The sequence below is a fragment of the Mesoplodon densirostris genome, chromosome 7 (assembly GCF_025265405.1).
Source record: "Mesoplodon densirostris isolate mMesDen1 chromosome 7, mMesDen1 primary haplotype, whole genome shotgun sequence".
Classification (NCBI taxonomy): domain Eukaryota; kingdom Metazoa; phylum Chordata; class Mammalia; order Artiodactyla; family Ziphiidae; genus Mesoplodon; species Mesoplodon densirostris.
In genome coordinates, this window is record NC_082667.1 from 40,158,194 (window position 1) to 40,172,363 (window position 14,170).

Here is a 14,170-nt window from a genome sequence, read left to right on the forward strand (position 1 = left end):
AGCTATGTGGTATAACGTAATAGAGCTTATTCTGCTCTCATTACGACTTGTCATACACCGAAAACTCAGTTTCTGAATTCCTTCTAGGATTTATGATAATGACCTAGCACACTAATATAAGAAAAGAGGCTGCTAGCTTTTGACATTCACCATTCTATAAAGAACTTGAAAATTTAAAAAATCCATTATTTTTCGTACCACAGAATCTCTCATAGGAGGCATAACAGTATAATATTGCATCATAAATTATGCTGTTCACATTATAACAATTTCAGAGTAACAGAAAACATAAATAAACCTACTTGTGCTGGGGAATTTCCACTGGCTCCGAAGGCTTATAGAAGTTCCGTCCAATTTGGTACATGGACAACTTTTTTAAGATCCTGCAAGTATATATTTTTAAAATCTGTTAAACAACCATTGATAACAGTATACTTCCAAGTTTGTACGCATGCTGAAAGAAAAATAGTAGAAAAGTCCAGAACTCTTTTTGTTATAATACTGGAAGGTTTAGCTGCTAAATATACATATGAGTGTATATACAAGAACTATCACTTCATATTTGGGAATGACACAATTGAAATTAGTTCTATCTTTCTGGGTTTAACTGCAGTAAGTAGGTGGTCACTTTCCAGTTATGACTGTGATTGTAACATTCTGGTTGGTGTGGATGAGGTGAGAAAAGCCATGTCCACAGGCTCTTCTGGCCTCTTTCTTATTTTGAGATGAGGAGGCTGTTTCTCTTTTTTTCTTTCTTTTTTATTTTTTGTATAGTTAATTTACAATGTTGTGTTAGTTTCAGGTGTACAACAAAGTGATTCAGTTATATATATTCTTTTTCAGATTCTTTTCTATTATAGGTTATTACAAGATATTGAATATAGTTCCCTGTGCCATACAGTAGGTCCTTGTTGTTTTTTTTACATATAGTAGTGTGTATATGTTAATCACAAACTCCTAATTTATCTCTCTCCCCGCATCCCCTTTGGTAACCATAAATTTGTTTCCTATGTCTGTGGGTCTGTTTCTGTTTTCTAATTAAGTTCATTTGTATCATTTTTTTAGATTCCACATATAAGCAATATCGTATGATATTTGTCTCTCTCTGCCTGGCTTACTTCACTGAGTATGATCATTTCTAGGTCCATCCATATTGCTGCAGATGGCATTATTTCATTCTTTTTTATGGCTGAGTAGTACTCCATCGTATATATATATCACATCTTTATCCATTCATCTCTCAATGGACATTTAGATTGCTTCCACGTCTTGGCTATTATAAATAGTGCTGCTATGAACATTGGGGTGCATGTCTCTTTTCAAATTAGAGTTTTCTCCACATGGACTGTGGTGTGTATTATTGCACAAGTACATGAAAGGATATGGAAAATTTCCCTAAAGATGACATTGCTGCTGGCACACTCCCTACAAAATGGTTAATACTTTTAATACCCAGGCTCTACAATGACAGGCATCATTAGCCTAAATTAAATTCACATTTAAGGCACTTTACTTCTTGAAGATGATACTGAAGACCTGGATGCACACGGGAGAACTTGCCGGCAGCTCCCTCGTCAGAGTGATAGTCATCTTTACAGTCTCGCCTCTTTGAGTTTCACATGACAATTCCATGACCTGAAAAAAGAAGTACTTAAAATGCACTCTACGGATTATCCTCAAGTGCACAGAATGCGGATATGCTAAAGCCATCACAACTTAATAGGAATTAACAAAAACAAAACTGCAGATGTTAGTAATGTAATAATCTAATGATTACATTACGTTTGGAAGGTTTTTTTCGCTGTATTTTGCTAATACCAGAAAAGCAACGCATCTCTTTCCTCTCGAACTTCTTAATAGAGAATCAAAACCAGCCTTGGGGTTCAAACATTCAATCCAAAGAGAATCCAGAGCAGCGGTTCTTGACCTTTTTGGGGAGTGGGGGTGGGAAGACAGGTCACAACCTATCTTGAGAGTCTGATAAAAGTTACATTCTCCAAAGAAAATGTCACATATGTATATACAGCAACAATGTATATAATGTACCCATTTTCAGACGTTCATGGATGCCCAGAAGCCTACTAATGAACTTTCCTGCCCATCCTGGGTTCTTGGATTTCAGAGGGAAGCCTCTTAAAAGTTCATTCAAAAAAACAGAGGAACAGAGAAGAAGAAAGCAAAGGATAGGGAACAGACGAGAGGGAAACGTAAATGCGGAAAGAGAGAGGAGGAAATGGTGAAAGTTTAAACAGATATGAAATCTGATTTTATTAACTTTTGAAAGGTCTAGAGAAATCCCTAGGGTTCTTATAATCTGGAACAACGTTCTAACAATTATAATGAATGCATGAATAGGTCTCTATACCAGATGCCTAACTAAATTTAAAGCTCTTCAGGGAGGGCTCAGTATAGATTTCTGGAATAAAAAATGACAAATCAGTCAGTAAACATCTATGATCAAGGGTTTTTCAGAAGGGTAAGGAATTAGAAGAGGTCAGTTTATTAGCAGTCATTTATGTATTTTACCCCTACTTTCCATGGTGAAAGTGTGGTTTTAATGGCTTTTAGGTTGAACCAAGAATGTAGGGCAGGGATAGTTCACTTCAGGGAAACAAAGAGAAATGCGTCCTTTCACAGGGGATGAAATATTTCACTCAGGCGTTTCTTGCTTCAGATAAAACTGTAGAGAAGTCAGAGGTGGCGAGCTGCAGGAAGAGCTTATCAACATCCAGAAGTCTAATGGGCAGGAGATGGGGGAGCGGCCCTCAGACTGCTACCAGGATCTCAGGACAAAGGCGTAAGCCAACAAAGTATGTTGGGATGAGTGGCCGGCAGCAGACGGTCCCCACTCAGAGCTTTATTCAGGAACCGTATTCCTAAGAGCCACCAAAGAGCAAAATCAGCTGCACCCCCTGCACTTCCCCCACCAAATACCACTCCTCCTTGCTTCCTGCCTGTTGTGAATCCCACACCCTCACTCTCAGAGTGCGCTTTCACTTCCTCCTCTCTATCCACTTATCTAACGGGTTGGCAAGTCTCAGCCCTTCTACACCAGCAATTTCTCTACTCCATTTCAGCTGTTCCAATACCAATATTCACCACCGAGCCCAAGAGCACGTGACGTGGAGTTGCACAGACCCTGGTTCTCTGCCTCTTGCAGCCTGTATGATGCGGAGCAAGTGACTGCAACTCTTTAAGACCTTTTCCCATCTCTAACGTGGGAGTGAGACCAGGATAATGAAGATTAAATGGGATAATTCATGGATCTTATCCCTATCCGTAGCAGTGCTTTGTACCTTTGTTCATGTTCACTGAACAATCTGGACAGCCTGCCCAGATTATTCCAGTGGCACTTTATTAATCTTCCCACTTTGTTCTGTCAGCCATTCAATAGGATGTGATCAGAGTCACTGAAATTTAACACAGCTCTATGGAAACTCTCTCTCAAAGGTTTCAGTGGTCCACGGAGGACAGTTCCTGTTCCTCAGCAGGACATTCAAAGTTCTCCCTACCTTTGGAGCCACACCTTGCAAGCCTTCCCAGCTAAGCCTGAACAACCAGAAGTTTCTAAACTACGCCCTTCACTTCCCACCTTTGTGCCTTTGCTCCTCTGGTCCTCCCCATCTCCCCCTTCATTAATTCAAATCCTGCCCAGGGGATAAATTAATGACCATTCCCACTGAAGTGTCCTGCTGGGAATAACCTTTCCTTTCATCACCTCTTTTTGAAGACCTTGGGTAAGACACTTAACCTCTCTAAGGCTCCAGGGGTGATGAGAGGATTAAATGCATACAGCATGCCTGGAAGAGTACGTGCTCATCAAATGTAATCCAGTGGTAGGTGGGACATAAAACATAGATCTGCTCATCTCAAGAGAGCTGTGCGGGGGCTAATCCAGAGAACAACCAAGCAGAGCACCTAACACCTCGTAAATGCTCGATAAATGCTAGCATAACAAAACCACTAATTATTATTATGCCGCTTATGTCATTCTATCTTGCACTGAATTTATTTGTAAATAACTTCAGTACTAAATTGAAATGTTTTTGACAACAAGAACCTTGTTTTATTTATCCTGGTTTCCTCCAAGGTGCCAGCACCCTGCCTGGTACACAGTAGGCTCTTTATAAGTGCAGAAGGAATGCATGAGAGTGGCAACTAGATGTGACCAGTGACAGCAACCTGGGTCGTGGCCACAGATGCACAGATGGGGTCTGAGAGACAGTGGAAGGCCAGGAGGCAACAGAACAGGACTTCTAGAACTGCACTATTTGGGGGTGTAATGAGTGAATCAGTGGAGGGGCTCCTTCCATGAAAATAAGCATCCTATAAAGTGTGCAGGGGATGGATGGGAGTACAGGATTAAGCCTGAGTCAGTATTAAGACCAGAAGAAAAAGATGAGACTAGCAACCTTTGTTAGGACACAGTTTCTTTTTACTATCTCATTTCTACTGTCATTAGGTGGCAGGTCATATGTTAACAGATAATAAGACAACACTCTTCTGTCTAAATCTAGTATCCCCTGTGTCTGGAAGACAGAAGCAACAGGTCTGATCTGTCACACCATGTTTTCATCATCTATTTACTCCCTGCCTCCTCATTAGACTCCATGCCCAACAATAAGAAGATGTGTGGCGTATACTACATGCTCACTTTGAATAAGAAATGAGTAATATTAACTTATTCCTAGCATCTGTAGAGTAATATTCCTCCAGTTTCATTAGGTAAAATTGAAGAAAGCTGGACCATTCAAGGGGGCTATATGATTTTAATACATCCAAATTTCAACTGTTACTACAACTGTATTTAGAAGAACAAGATCTTTAATGATAGTAATGCCCTTGAAATATATCATCTAAGTATGAGAGGCCATATTAGCATGCTATCAACATCTAGTCATAGGACAAAATATTGAGGGATCAATAAGGACTCATGACGAATAAAAATGTTTCTAAATTTACAGATCCAGATTTTCCAAGTCCTTAAATTTAATCATATGGTACAATTTTTTAACTCCATATTCAGATGAAATAAACACTCAAGTAGCTCCTATAAATCTCACAGTCTCATAAAAGGAAAAAGGTTCCAAGAGTGCTCAGAAGCATACTTCTTGAGGAAATTTAAAAACATACACATGGAATCTAGAAATTTACATTTATGCTCTTGGTGTTCAAAATGCTGAACTAAAAAAAAAAAGATTAAGCTTCCCAAGGGATAGAAGCGTCAAGTTTTAATCCAATACTCTGTTTTAATTTTTCATACAGAAACCAGTTCTTTCTCATAATTTTCATACTGCTTTAGAACAAAGCATATGATAAAAACCTCAATACCAATATCTTGATTTTAGGGCTAAAAATGTGGAAGGCGTTGAAATAAATAAATAAATAAATAAAGGGCTATGAATCTTGCAATTGCCATATCCAATGGTCATAACCATTAAAAAATATCCTTAAGACTGACATAAATAATTCCTATTTCATATGATGGAACAAGTCATGAAAGAAATGACAGTTTTAGGATCAGGATTGATGTAAAGTTCTTTGGACACATGGACACAATGTGTAGGAGCAAAAAAATGTAGAGTAAATTTAAAGCTCTTAGGCCATAGGCTAAATGGTGTTTTTTTTTTTTTTTTTTTTTTTTTTTTGCGGTATGCGGGCCTCTCACTGCTGCGGCCTCCCCCGTTGCGGAGCACAGGCTCCGGACGCGCAGGCTCCGGACGCGCAGGCTCAGCGGCCATGGCTCACGGGCCCAGCCGCTCCGCGGCATATGGGATCCTCCCAGACCGGGGCACGAACCCGTATCCCCTGCATCGGCAGGCGGACTCTCAACCACTTGCGCCACCAGGGAGGCCCTAAATGGTGTTTTTTAAACTTTTTTTTTTTCTTTTTTTTTTGGCCGCACCATGTAGCATGTGGGATTCTCCAACCAGGGATCAAACCCGTGCCCCCTGCGTTGGGAGCTCGGAGTCTTAACCACTGGACCACCAGGGAAGTCCCTGTTACTTAAACTCTTGCCTATTTGGGAAAAGTTTAAATGGGATTCCTATTTCAAGGACACTTTGCCTTTAAAAAAGTAGTTGAAAAAGTAGTGTTTGTATTACAGCTCTTCTTGTTTAAATGCCAGACCATCAGCTTCTTAATTAAGAAATCAATCCTGATGAGGTCTTAATTAAGCAGTCTTTCGCTCTCAGGCATGGGAATAGGAAAGAGAAAAGGAGTAAGTGATATACTCATTCCAACTGTCATGAAAATCAGCTAACCTCTAAAATCTACACGAAGGAGTATAAATATATGCACACATGTGTGTATTAAAAAAGTAAAAATACTATACCTTTTCTTCTAGCTTTTGGGAGAGAAAAAGGATGACACCATCAAATGCTTTTGCTTTGTTGGAAAGTTCCCTGTGACTATAAAGCAGAGCAATTCTCAGCCTTCTAGATTCTATATCTGGACTATATGTCACATGATACTGGTATAGCTGCCAGTCCTGAGGCAAGTCTAAATTGAAAAGATTTGTGACCAGTTTCACAGGTATTCCACTGGAACCTGAAGAAAACAAATAAAAAACATGTTTTAACCAAAAACAAACAAACAAAAAAAACACACATCGTGTTCATATTAATCACAGCATTCAAAAAATTTCTTTGCATATGCATAATTGTTGCTAGAAAGCAAGGATTCTTGTTCAGTGACACAAGGTAAGCTCTAGTACCCAGCTGCCTGATAACCTTTGGAGCCCTGCAAGCAAAAGGATCCTGTGTAAGGCAGGCCTCATAAGAACCTGAGAGCAGACACTGACATTCTTGTTTTGGGGTGAAAAGAAACATCTGAATTCAACTGCCCTAGGACTCCTTCCAAAGCTTGCCTTCCAGCTGATTCTCAAATCGATCAAGTAAGCGTTTTGTAACCAAGCAGGACCCCATGGGGCCTCCCCCACATCCTCTGCTTTAGCTCCTCTCTGAAGTATGTAGGTAATAGTATCTAGTGTACATTTCCTGAATTGTTTTACAGATGCTAAAACCCCTACCAAATGGAAGAAATTAACTACTTGATGACCATTAGCTCCCTCCACACCTACTGGCACCAAAGGATTGATAATGTTAACCCTTTACCTCACCATCAACCAACCAGAGAATTGTGCAGGAGCTGATCACAGACCCTGGGGCGCCGCTCTTTCACTTCCCCTTTAAACATGCTTTGCTGAAACCCTTCGGGAAGTTCGGGCTTTTTGAGCACTAGCTGTCCTAGACTCCTTCTACAGCGCCTCACAATAAACGCTGCACTTTCCTTCACCACAGCCCAATGGCAGTAGATTGGCTTTACTGAGCATGGGGGAAGGGACCCAGGTTTAGTTCAGTAACAGTTTCAGATGCTGCTCTGGAACTATGGTGCTCTCAGATTATAAAGAAACTCCCCAGTTTTTATCACGAATACTACCCCCATCCTCTTGGAAATCCAGATAATCAAAAGTTCACCATACTTCGGAAAATTCTGAAATCACTTCATTCAGTGATGAGATGGCTCTGTAGGTCCCAGCGAAGGGCCCCCGCACATAAGGGGGCGACTGGGGATGGAAGAAGAAATTTTACATCTTCCCTGTGTGAGAACAGACAGGGCTCTGGGCTTCTGTTTTTTGCAGGCACAGGGAGGCCATGTGGGCTTCCAGGAATTCCATCCCCTACAGAATTTTTATTCACCTCTTCAAAATCTACAGGACAAATTCAGAGATGGCCACGATGTAGCTGGTCAGTGCCCAGGATGGCATAAACTCCATCTAGGACAGACTCTAGGAGGGCACAAAGGAAGTACTTCTCACCTCTCCTTGGAGGGAATCATCCAGTGTTCGTCTTATAGGAAAGAATTATCAAATAGTCACTATTTGCCTTTCTGGTGGAGGAAGTGGAAACATGAGCTCTGAGGTGGTGAGGAAGAAAAAGTATCATGTATACCTTACATAGTATTCCCTCAGTTTTGACCTGTGTGTCTACTGAGAAATCATGCACAACCTAAAAGATAAGAGTTATGTTTTATTCAGCGGACAAAACTGAGGGCTTAAGCCCAGGACACAGCATCTCAATTATGAGGAACTGCTCCGAAGAGGTAAGGGAAGAGCCAGGATATATAGGAGTTTTTGCAACAAAGACCAGGTAGTCGGAACATCATAAGATTACTTTTAATTAAGGAAAACCATGTCTCGAGTTAATGAATTTAGCGCTTTTCTATGTTCGGGAAGATGCAAAAGTCAGGGCTCACTGAAATCATTCCTTTGATATGCACCTCAGGGGCCAGTATCCTGTTCTTTCCCACCCTGAGTCTCCTTAGGGTGCATCATTGGAGGGTGGCTGCAGTGACTGAAGACTTGGCAGCCGGCGCCCCGTTTGTCTCCATCCTGAGTTCCCTTAGGGCTCACCGTGGGAGCGGCTGCAGTGGCTTCCTGGCTGCAACATCTTTTGTGTACTGATAAGGCAGGCAATATTTTTTTCATTGACGTGTAAATATCCAGTAGGAACAAAGAATCTTTCTGCTATTTTAATTAAAGAAAAGGGTTTTTTTTGTTGTTCTCCCAGAGGACATGGCAACATATTTTAGCTGCTCATATTAATGGTCAAAGAGAAGTCATCTAGAATATCAGAGCTGGCAATACCCTTTAAGACCACTTACACCAGTGTGTTCAAGCTGTAATCATGACCCATTAGTGCTGCAGTTATGAAAGTAAGTGAGGTGAACCATCATGTTTCATAGAAAGACTAGTATACAGTAGAATGAATAGGAGTGCCCTGCCCATAGGAAGGGCAAGCATTGTTTCATGAAACTTTGTTTCAGTTGTGTTTGTGTAGTGTGTGTATGCTGGAGAACAATTTATGTACTTATTTTTGCTGCATGGTTTGAAAGAGTTTGAAAAAGACTGATCTGCATCAGAGTCTTAACTTTTAGAGGGAGTTACAAAGCCTTTTGAGAATCCTATGAAAACAATAGGCCTACTTTTCCTGAAAATACACATGCAATCCTAGGTGCAATTTCAGGGGTAAGCCTAGAATCTGCCTAAAGAATTCCCCAAAGAGGCTACATTTTTCTTTTTAGACCTGAAGTCCAGAAAGGTTATTCCCCATATAGGAAAAAGGTTGGGAAAGAGACAAAGCATCTTTGCTGACCCCTACCTCAGGTGTAAGGAGAAAAGGTTTTCAACAAGTGAAATGTAGTTTTGGAGAAAATGTTACTCTTCCTATTAATAAAAGAGAGAATTAAGGCTAAAACAACTAGTGTCTAGATAATGCTTGAATATAGCAGATGTTCAATACATATCTTTTAAGTCAATATATGAACTTGTTTATTTTATTAAATTTAAATTAAAATTTCTTAAGCAAAATTTGGTAACATTAAAAAAAAAAAGTGGGCTTCCCTGGTGGCGCAGTGGTTGAGAGTCCGCCTGCCAATGCAGGGGACACGGGTTTATGCCCCAGTCCGGGAAGATCCCACATGCCGCGGAGCGGCTGGGCCCATGAGACATGGCCGCTGAGCCTGCGTGTCTGGAGCCTGTGCTCTGCAACGGGAGAGGCCACAACAGTGAGAGGCCCGCATACCACAAAAAAATAAATAAATAAATAAAAAGGTAAGAAATTCCCTGGCAGTCCAGTGGTTAGGACTCTGTGCTTCCACTGCAGGGGGTATGGGTTCAATCCCTGGTCGGGGAACTAAGGTCCCACAAGCAGCATGGCATGGCCAAAAAAATAAATAAATAAAAATTAAAAAGTAAGTAACATGAAGACTGGGTACCTCTTTTGCAGTCTCTCACATGGGCCAATTTCTCTCTGGTACAGATACTCAAATCCATCATCTCTCGTCTGATTTTCCCAACTCTTTCCTTGAAGGTACATCCAGCATCACCAGAAGATAGACCACCTTCATCTAAAATATGAAGAGAACACCAAAATGTTATATATTATTAATATTATATACATCAATAACATTTCATGCTAGTGATATCGTTTACAACTATCATATCAAAAATACATCTAGAGGGAATTCCCTAGCAGTCCAGTGGTTAGGACTTCAAGCTCTCACTGTCAAGGGCACCAGGTTCAATGCCTGGTCAAGGAACTAAGATCCCGCATGCCGCTCATCACAGCTGGGAAAAAAGATGCATCTAGAACCAAAGCTCAGATTTTTGTGGCTTTTAATAAAACTGGCCCACATTGCTGAAAACAGTCATGACTATACAGAAGTCTGCAGTCTGAAAATTGAAAACTGTGAAGGAAGCATGGCATGTTTTGTTAGAAATAACAGACTCTGAGTTAGTCCTACCTCATAACATTTGGGGCTGCCCTGATTCTCCTCTTGGCTAAGGAGAAAGCTCTATCTCCCTATATCCCACTCCACACCCATTTATGGAGGGCTGGTCTCCCTCCTGTAGCTCTTGTGTAACACCCAAAGAATTACAGACTAAGATTGGCCACATCAACTTCTGTACAGATTGGGGCTGAACCTTTCCCCTTTCTCAATCACAAGAAGAGAAATGCCCATACACTGCCATCAGTGTTTATGCTAGATCATTCCCCTGAGAATGAAAGTCAGCACGTCACCTTGGGACGTGTCACTTACTGTTAGGTTCTAGAAAATGGGAAATTAAAATCTGTTTCCTGATGAATATTTTCTTTTCTTTCTTTTTTTTTTTTGCAGTACACAGGCCTCTCACTGTTGTGGCCTCTCCCGTTGCGGAACACAGGCTCCGGATGCGCAGGCACAGTGGCCATGGCTCACGGGCCCAGCCTCTCTGCAGCATGTGGGATCCTCCCGGACTGGGGCACGAACCCGCGTCCCCTGCATCGGCAGGCGGACTCTCAACCACTGCGGAATATTTTCTTTTTTAAATGAGTACAAAAAGATGCTAATTTTTTTGGATACAACTTTGGCACTTTGAAATGTGAAAATATAAATTTTATATTACAGAATTATTACTACAAAGTAATGTGACTAATAGTATGACAAACCTCTAGGACACTGACTTGACCACTGTCCTTTGATACAACTACCCCAAATGGCGCTACCCACTTGCCCAAAACTGCTGTCCATACCCTTCTCAGTGGAGTTGGAGTCTCCCAAGAAAAATCACAAAATTTATTTAATTTTTTAAAAATTCGATTATTCTCACTAGATTATCTGTATCATTTACTGCTCTTGCTTTCAAAAGATGTTTGGTGGTTTCTAAAAATTCAATCTGCCATAGAACGGTAGTTCCCAGAGTCTGGGGGGGAGGGGAAAATGAGGAGTTAGTGTTTAATGGGTACAGAGTTTCAGTTTTGTAAGATGAAAAACTGTTCTAGAGACGGATGGTGGTGATGGTTGCACAACAATGTGAATGTCCTCAATGTCCTCAAATGTCCACTGGACTGTACACTTAAACACTGTTAAAATGGTCAACTTTATATTATACCTATTTTACCACAATTTTTACAAATAAAAAAAATCAGTCTACCCTCAAAAGATAAAGAGTTTCCATCACTTGCTAGTCACAAGAAGGCACAGCAGATGCGAAGGAAATTCCCAAAGAAAAGTTGGAATGACACTTGAATGGTGGCAGTAGGGCTGGAATTATGGGACAATACATTTCTACTGTTTAAGCCACCCAGTCTGTGGTACTTTGTCATGGCAGCCCTAGCAAATTAGTGCAGCAGGCATGCCAACTTGTACTGTGTGGTAGGGGCTACTTGGACTAGCACGTTGACGAGTATCTTGAGGCCAAACCTGGATTTGCAGGTGAGAGAGCCACCACCAAATGGTGAGGTCTACCGTGGGTGGGGAAGGAAGAAGAGAGAAGGGGCAACAGGCATGCGAGGTTACTACCATCCCTGCAAGGCAATGGTATTGGCATTTATATGTCATAAAGAATTAAAAAGTATGTTTTCAAAAGTATTCAGTAAACAGACAGAATCAGAAAAACTGGTTTCCTAATATCTGGGGGTTCCCAACTGCTAAGCACCATCAGGAAATTCAGTGGTAGATTCTGTGTTTGGAAGTCCCAAAGAAACACAACAAACACAGGGGGATCCTTCAAAAAAGGAAGATAAGATGCTCAAGAAGTGAGTCTGCTGCTGAAAGGCTTAGTAGAGTCACTCCTATTCCATTCAGATGGGACGGAACTGGATGGAACAGACAGAGCTGCACTTACGTTTCTGTGAAATCCTGCTTGTTCCCACGTGGTCAATGCTAGAAGATGCTTCACTGTCACTAACAGCAACAGACAGAGGCTAAAACGGGGAAAAAATATTTGGTCAGATTTAAGATGTTAAGTTATAAACTAAAACTTTATCACAAGATGAGAATGGTATCACGTCCTATGTCATTAGATTACCGTGAGCTAGGAAAAGAAAATGTTGGCAGGTAAGATGTTTGAGAGAGGAGGAAAGATTGCCCATTTCAGAAAAAAGATAAGGACAAGCTACGGTTTTCCCCATTCATCAATCTTTGATTTCAGTGCCAACTGTGAGCCAGATACAGACCTTAGTCCCTGGAGGTGGAAAGAGGCAGAGGTGTGATCCTTGCACCCGAGGAGCTCATCAGAGCTCCTCTGGAAGGTGGTACAGGTGATCGCAGACCTCATGCTCCTGTAGCCTTCAGACATGGGGCCTCTGATGTGAACATATTTGTAGCAAGAAAATAAACTGAGCCCAGAGGATCCGGGCCACCAGCTCAGATGATGACTCTCCTGAATAAACTGCTCCAAAAGTTCACAAAACAGGTGAAGGGAACCATTAATATTTTCTCTTCAGGGTAATTACTTCTCTGTTCAAGAAGGTATAAATCAGTCTGCTTTAAAAAAAATGGATGATACCAAGAGAAGAACTCTCTATGAGAGTAAAGGCATAGACTACTCACTTGAACACTTCTGGTCTAAGATATTGCTCCAAATACTGAGTTTTTGCTAAGTATTGCTCCAATACTAAATGTAACATCACTCAAAAATTGCTGGTTTGCCACTCAATTCAACCTAGTTGCCTAAGTCTAATAAGGAGCCCTATATACAGTGGTTGCTCAAGAAACAGTGGTTGATTCTAAACTTCATTTGCGTCTGAGATTATTTCTTTTTATATATAAATTAGCGAGACAGATCATATTAGATTATATACCACATAATGGTACCTTTGAAGGGACAGCCATTTTCACGAGAAGACTTACAAACGAATGAAGTAATTAAAACTTAATGATATACTTGCCTCCCATTTTCAGCCCTTTTCACTGACCAAGATATCTATATTAATATCTTACTCAGATAAGCTCCCCAACAGGGGAAAAAAAAATGTGAGAAACCCTGGAAGGACTCAAAGTTGAAAGAGAAGATAAGCCACTACTTCGTAGCAGAGAGGAAGAGATATTTGCCGAGGAAAGCAGTGTCCACGAAGGAAACAGAGGTAGCAGTGAGCGAGACGATGCCAGCTGCTAAGCTTTCTACCCACCAACGGCGAAGCCTGGATGCACCCCACCTCCGCGGCCCTGGGGCTGCGGGCCATGCCTCGCGCCCGCGCGCGGGCCCGGCCGCTCATGTTCCAGATGCACCCAGAGTGACTTCAAAGGCAGCCAAGTCTCAACAGGGTATTTTGTCACCGGTACCCAGATGACAAGGTTGCGACGGAAGCGGTGGAGGTAGTGAATCTCTGGGTCCGGGGCTGGAATGGCAGCCGAGGCTCACGAGTGGGTGGAGCCAAGCGCACAGCCCACCAGGGTCCCGTGGTACGGGCGTGGGGAGCACGTGGGCAGGAGGCGGTGGGAGGACTGCCGCCAGATTTCTCTTTTCATCCACAGCCCCCACCATATTTGGCATTATCCAGCTTTCTAGTTTTTGCCCATCATATGTGTATATAAGGTTGCATCACACTGTTACCTTTTGTCTGTATTATCTGCTCACTTCTACTCCTGGCTTCTAGATGTCTTTGAATATGTCATGTAAATGTTGTTTCTGGGAAATATCTGACTCACCTACTGGGGGATGGGGAGAATTTATTTTAAAATGTGCATGAATGCCAAAGAAAACACAAAAGGGTAACCACCTCTTCATATATGTGATAGCTGTGGAGTTTTTGTTGTTGTTGTTCTGTGAATTGTCTGTTTATATCCGTTGCTGTTTTAAATTGGATTTCTCATGTTTTTCTTGTGATATGGAAGAATTTTTTTT

The 14,170-nt window shown here is 41.4% G+C and overlaps 1 protein-coding gene across 1 annotated transcript in view; it reads right to left on the bottom strand.

The window, feature by feature from the left end:
* PIWIL4 (piwi like RNA-mediated gene silencing 4) overlaps positions 1-13,541 on the bottom strand; it is a 40,780-nt gene extending 27,239 nt beyond the window's left edge. Inside the window, exons 1-6 of the mRNA XM_060104411.1 lie at positions 13,455-13,541; positions 12,170-12,248; positions 9,778-9,909; positions 6,335-6,549; positions 1,514-1,635; positions 303-383 (exon numbers count right to left, since the gene is read on the bottom strand). Of these exons, the coding sequence (XP_059960394.1) occupies positions 303-383; positions 1,514-1,635; positions 6,335-6,549; positions 9,778-9,909; positions 12,170-12,248; positions 13,455-13,541 (716 nt within the window). The remainder of the gene's footprint in view (positions 1-302; positions 384-1,513; positions 1,636-6,334; positions 6,550-9,777; positions 9,910-12,169; positions 12,249-13,454) is intronic.
* Positions 13,542-14,170: the final 629 nt, after the last annotated feature.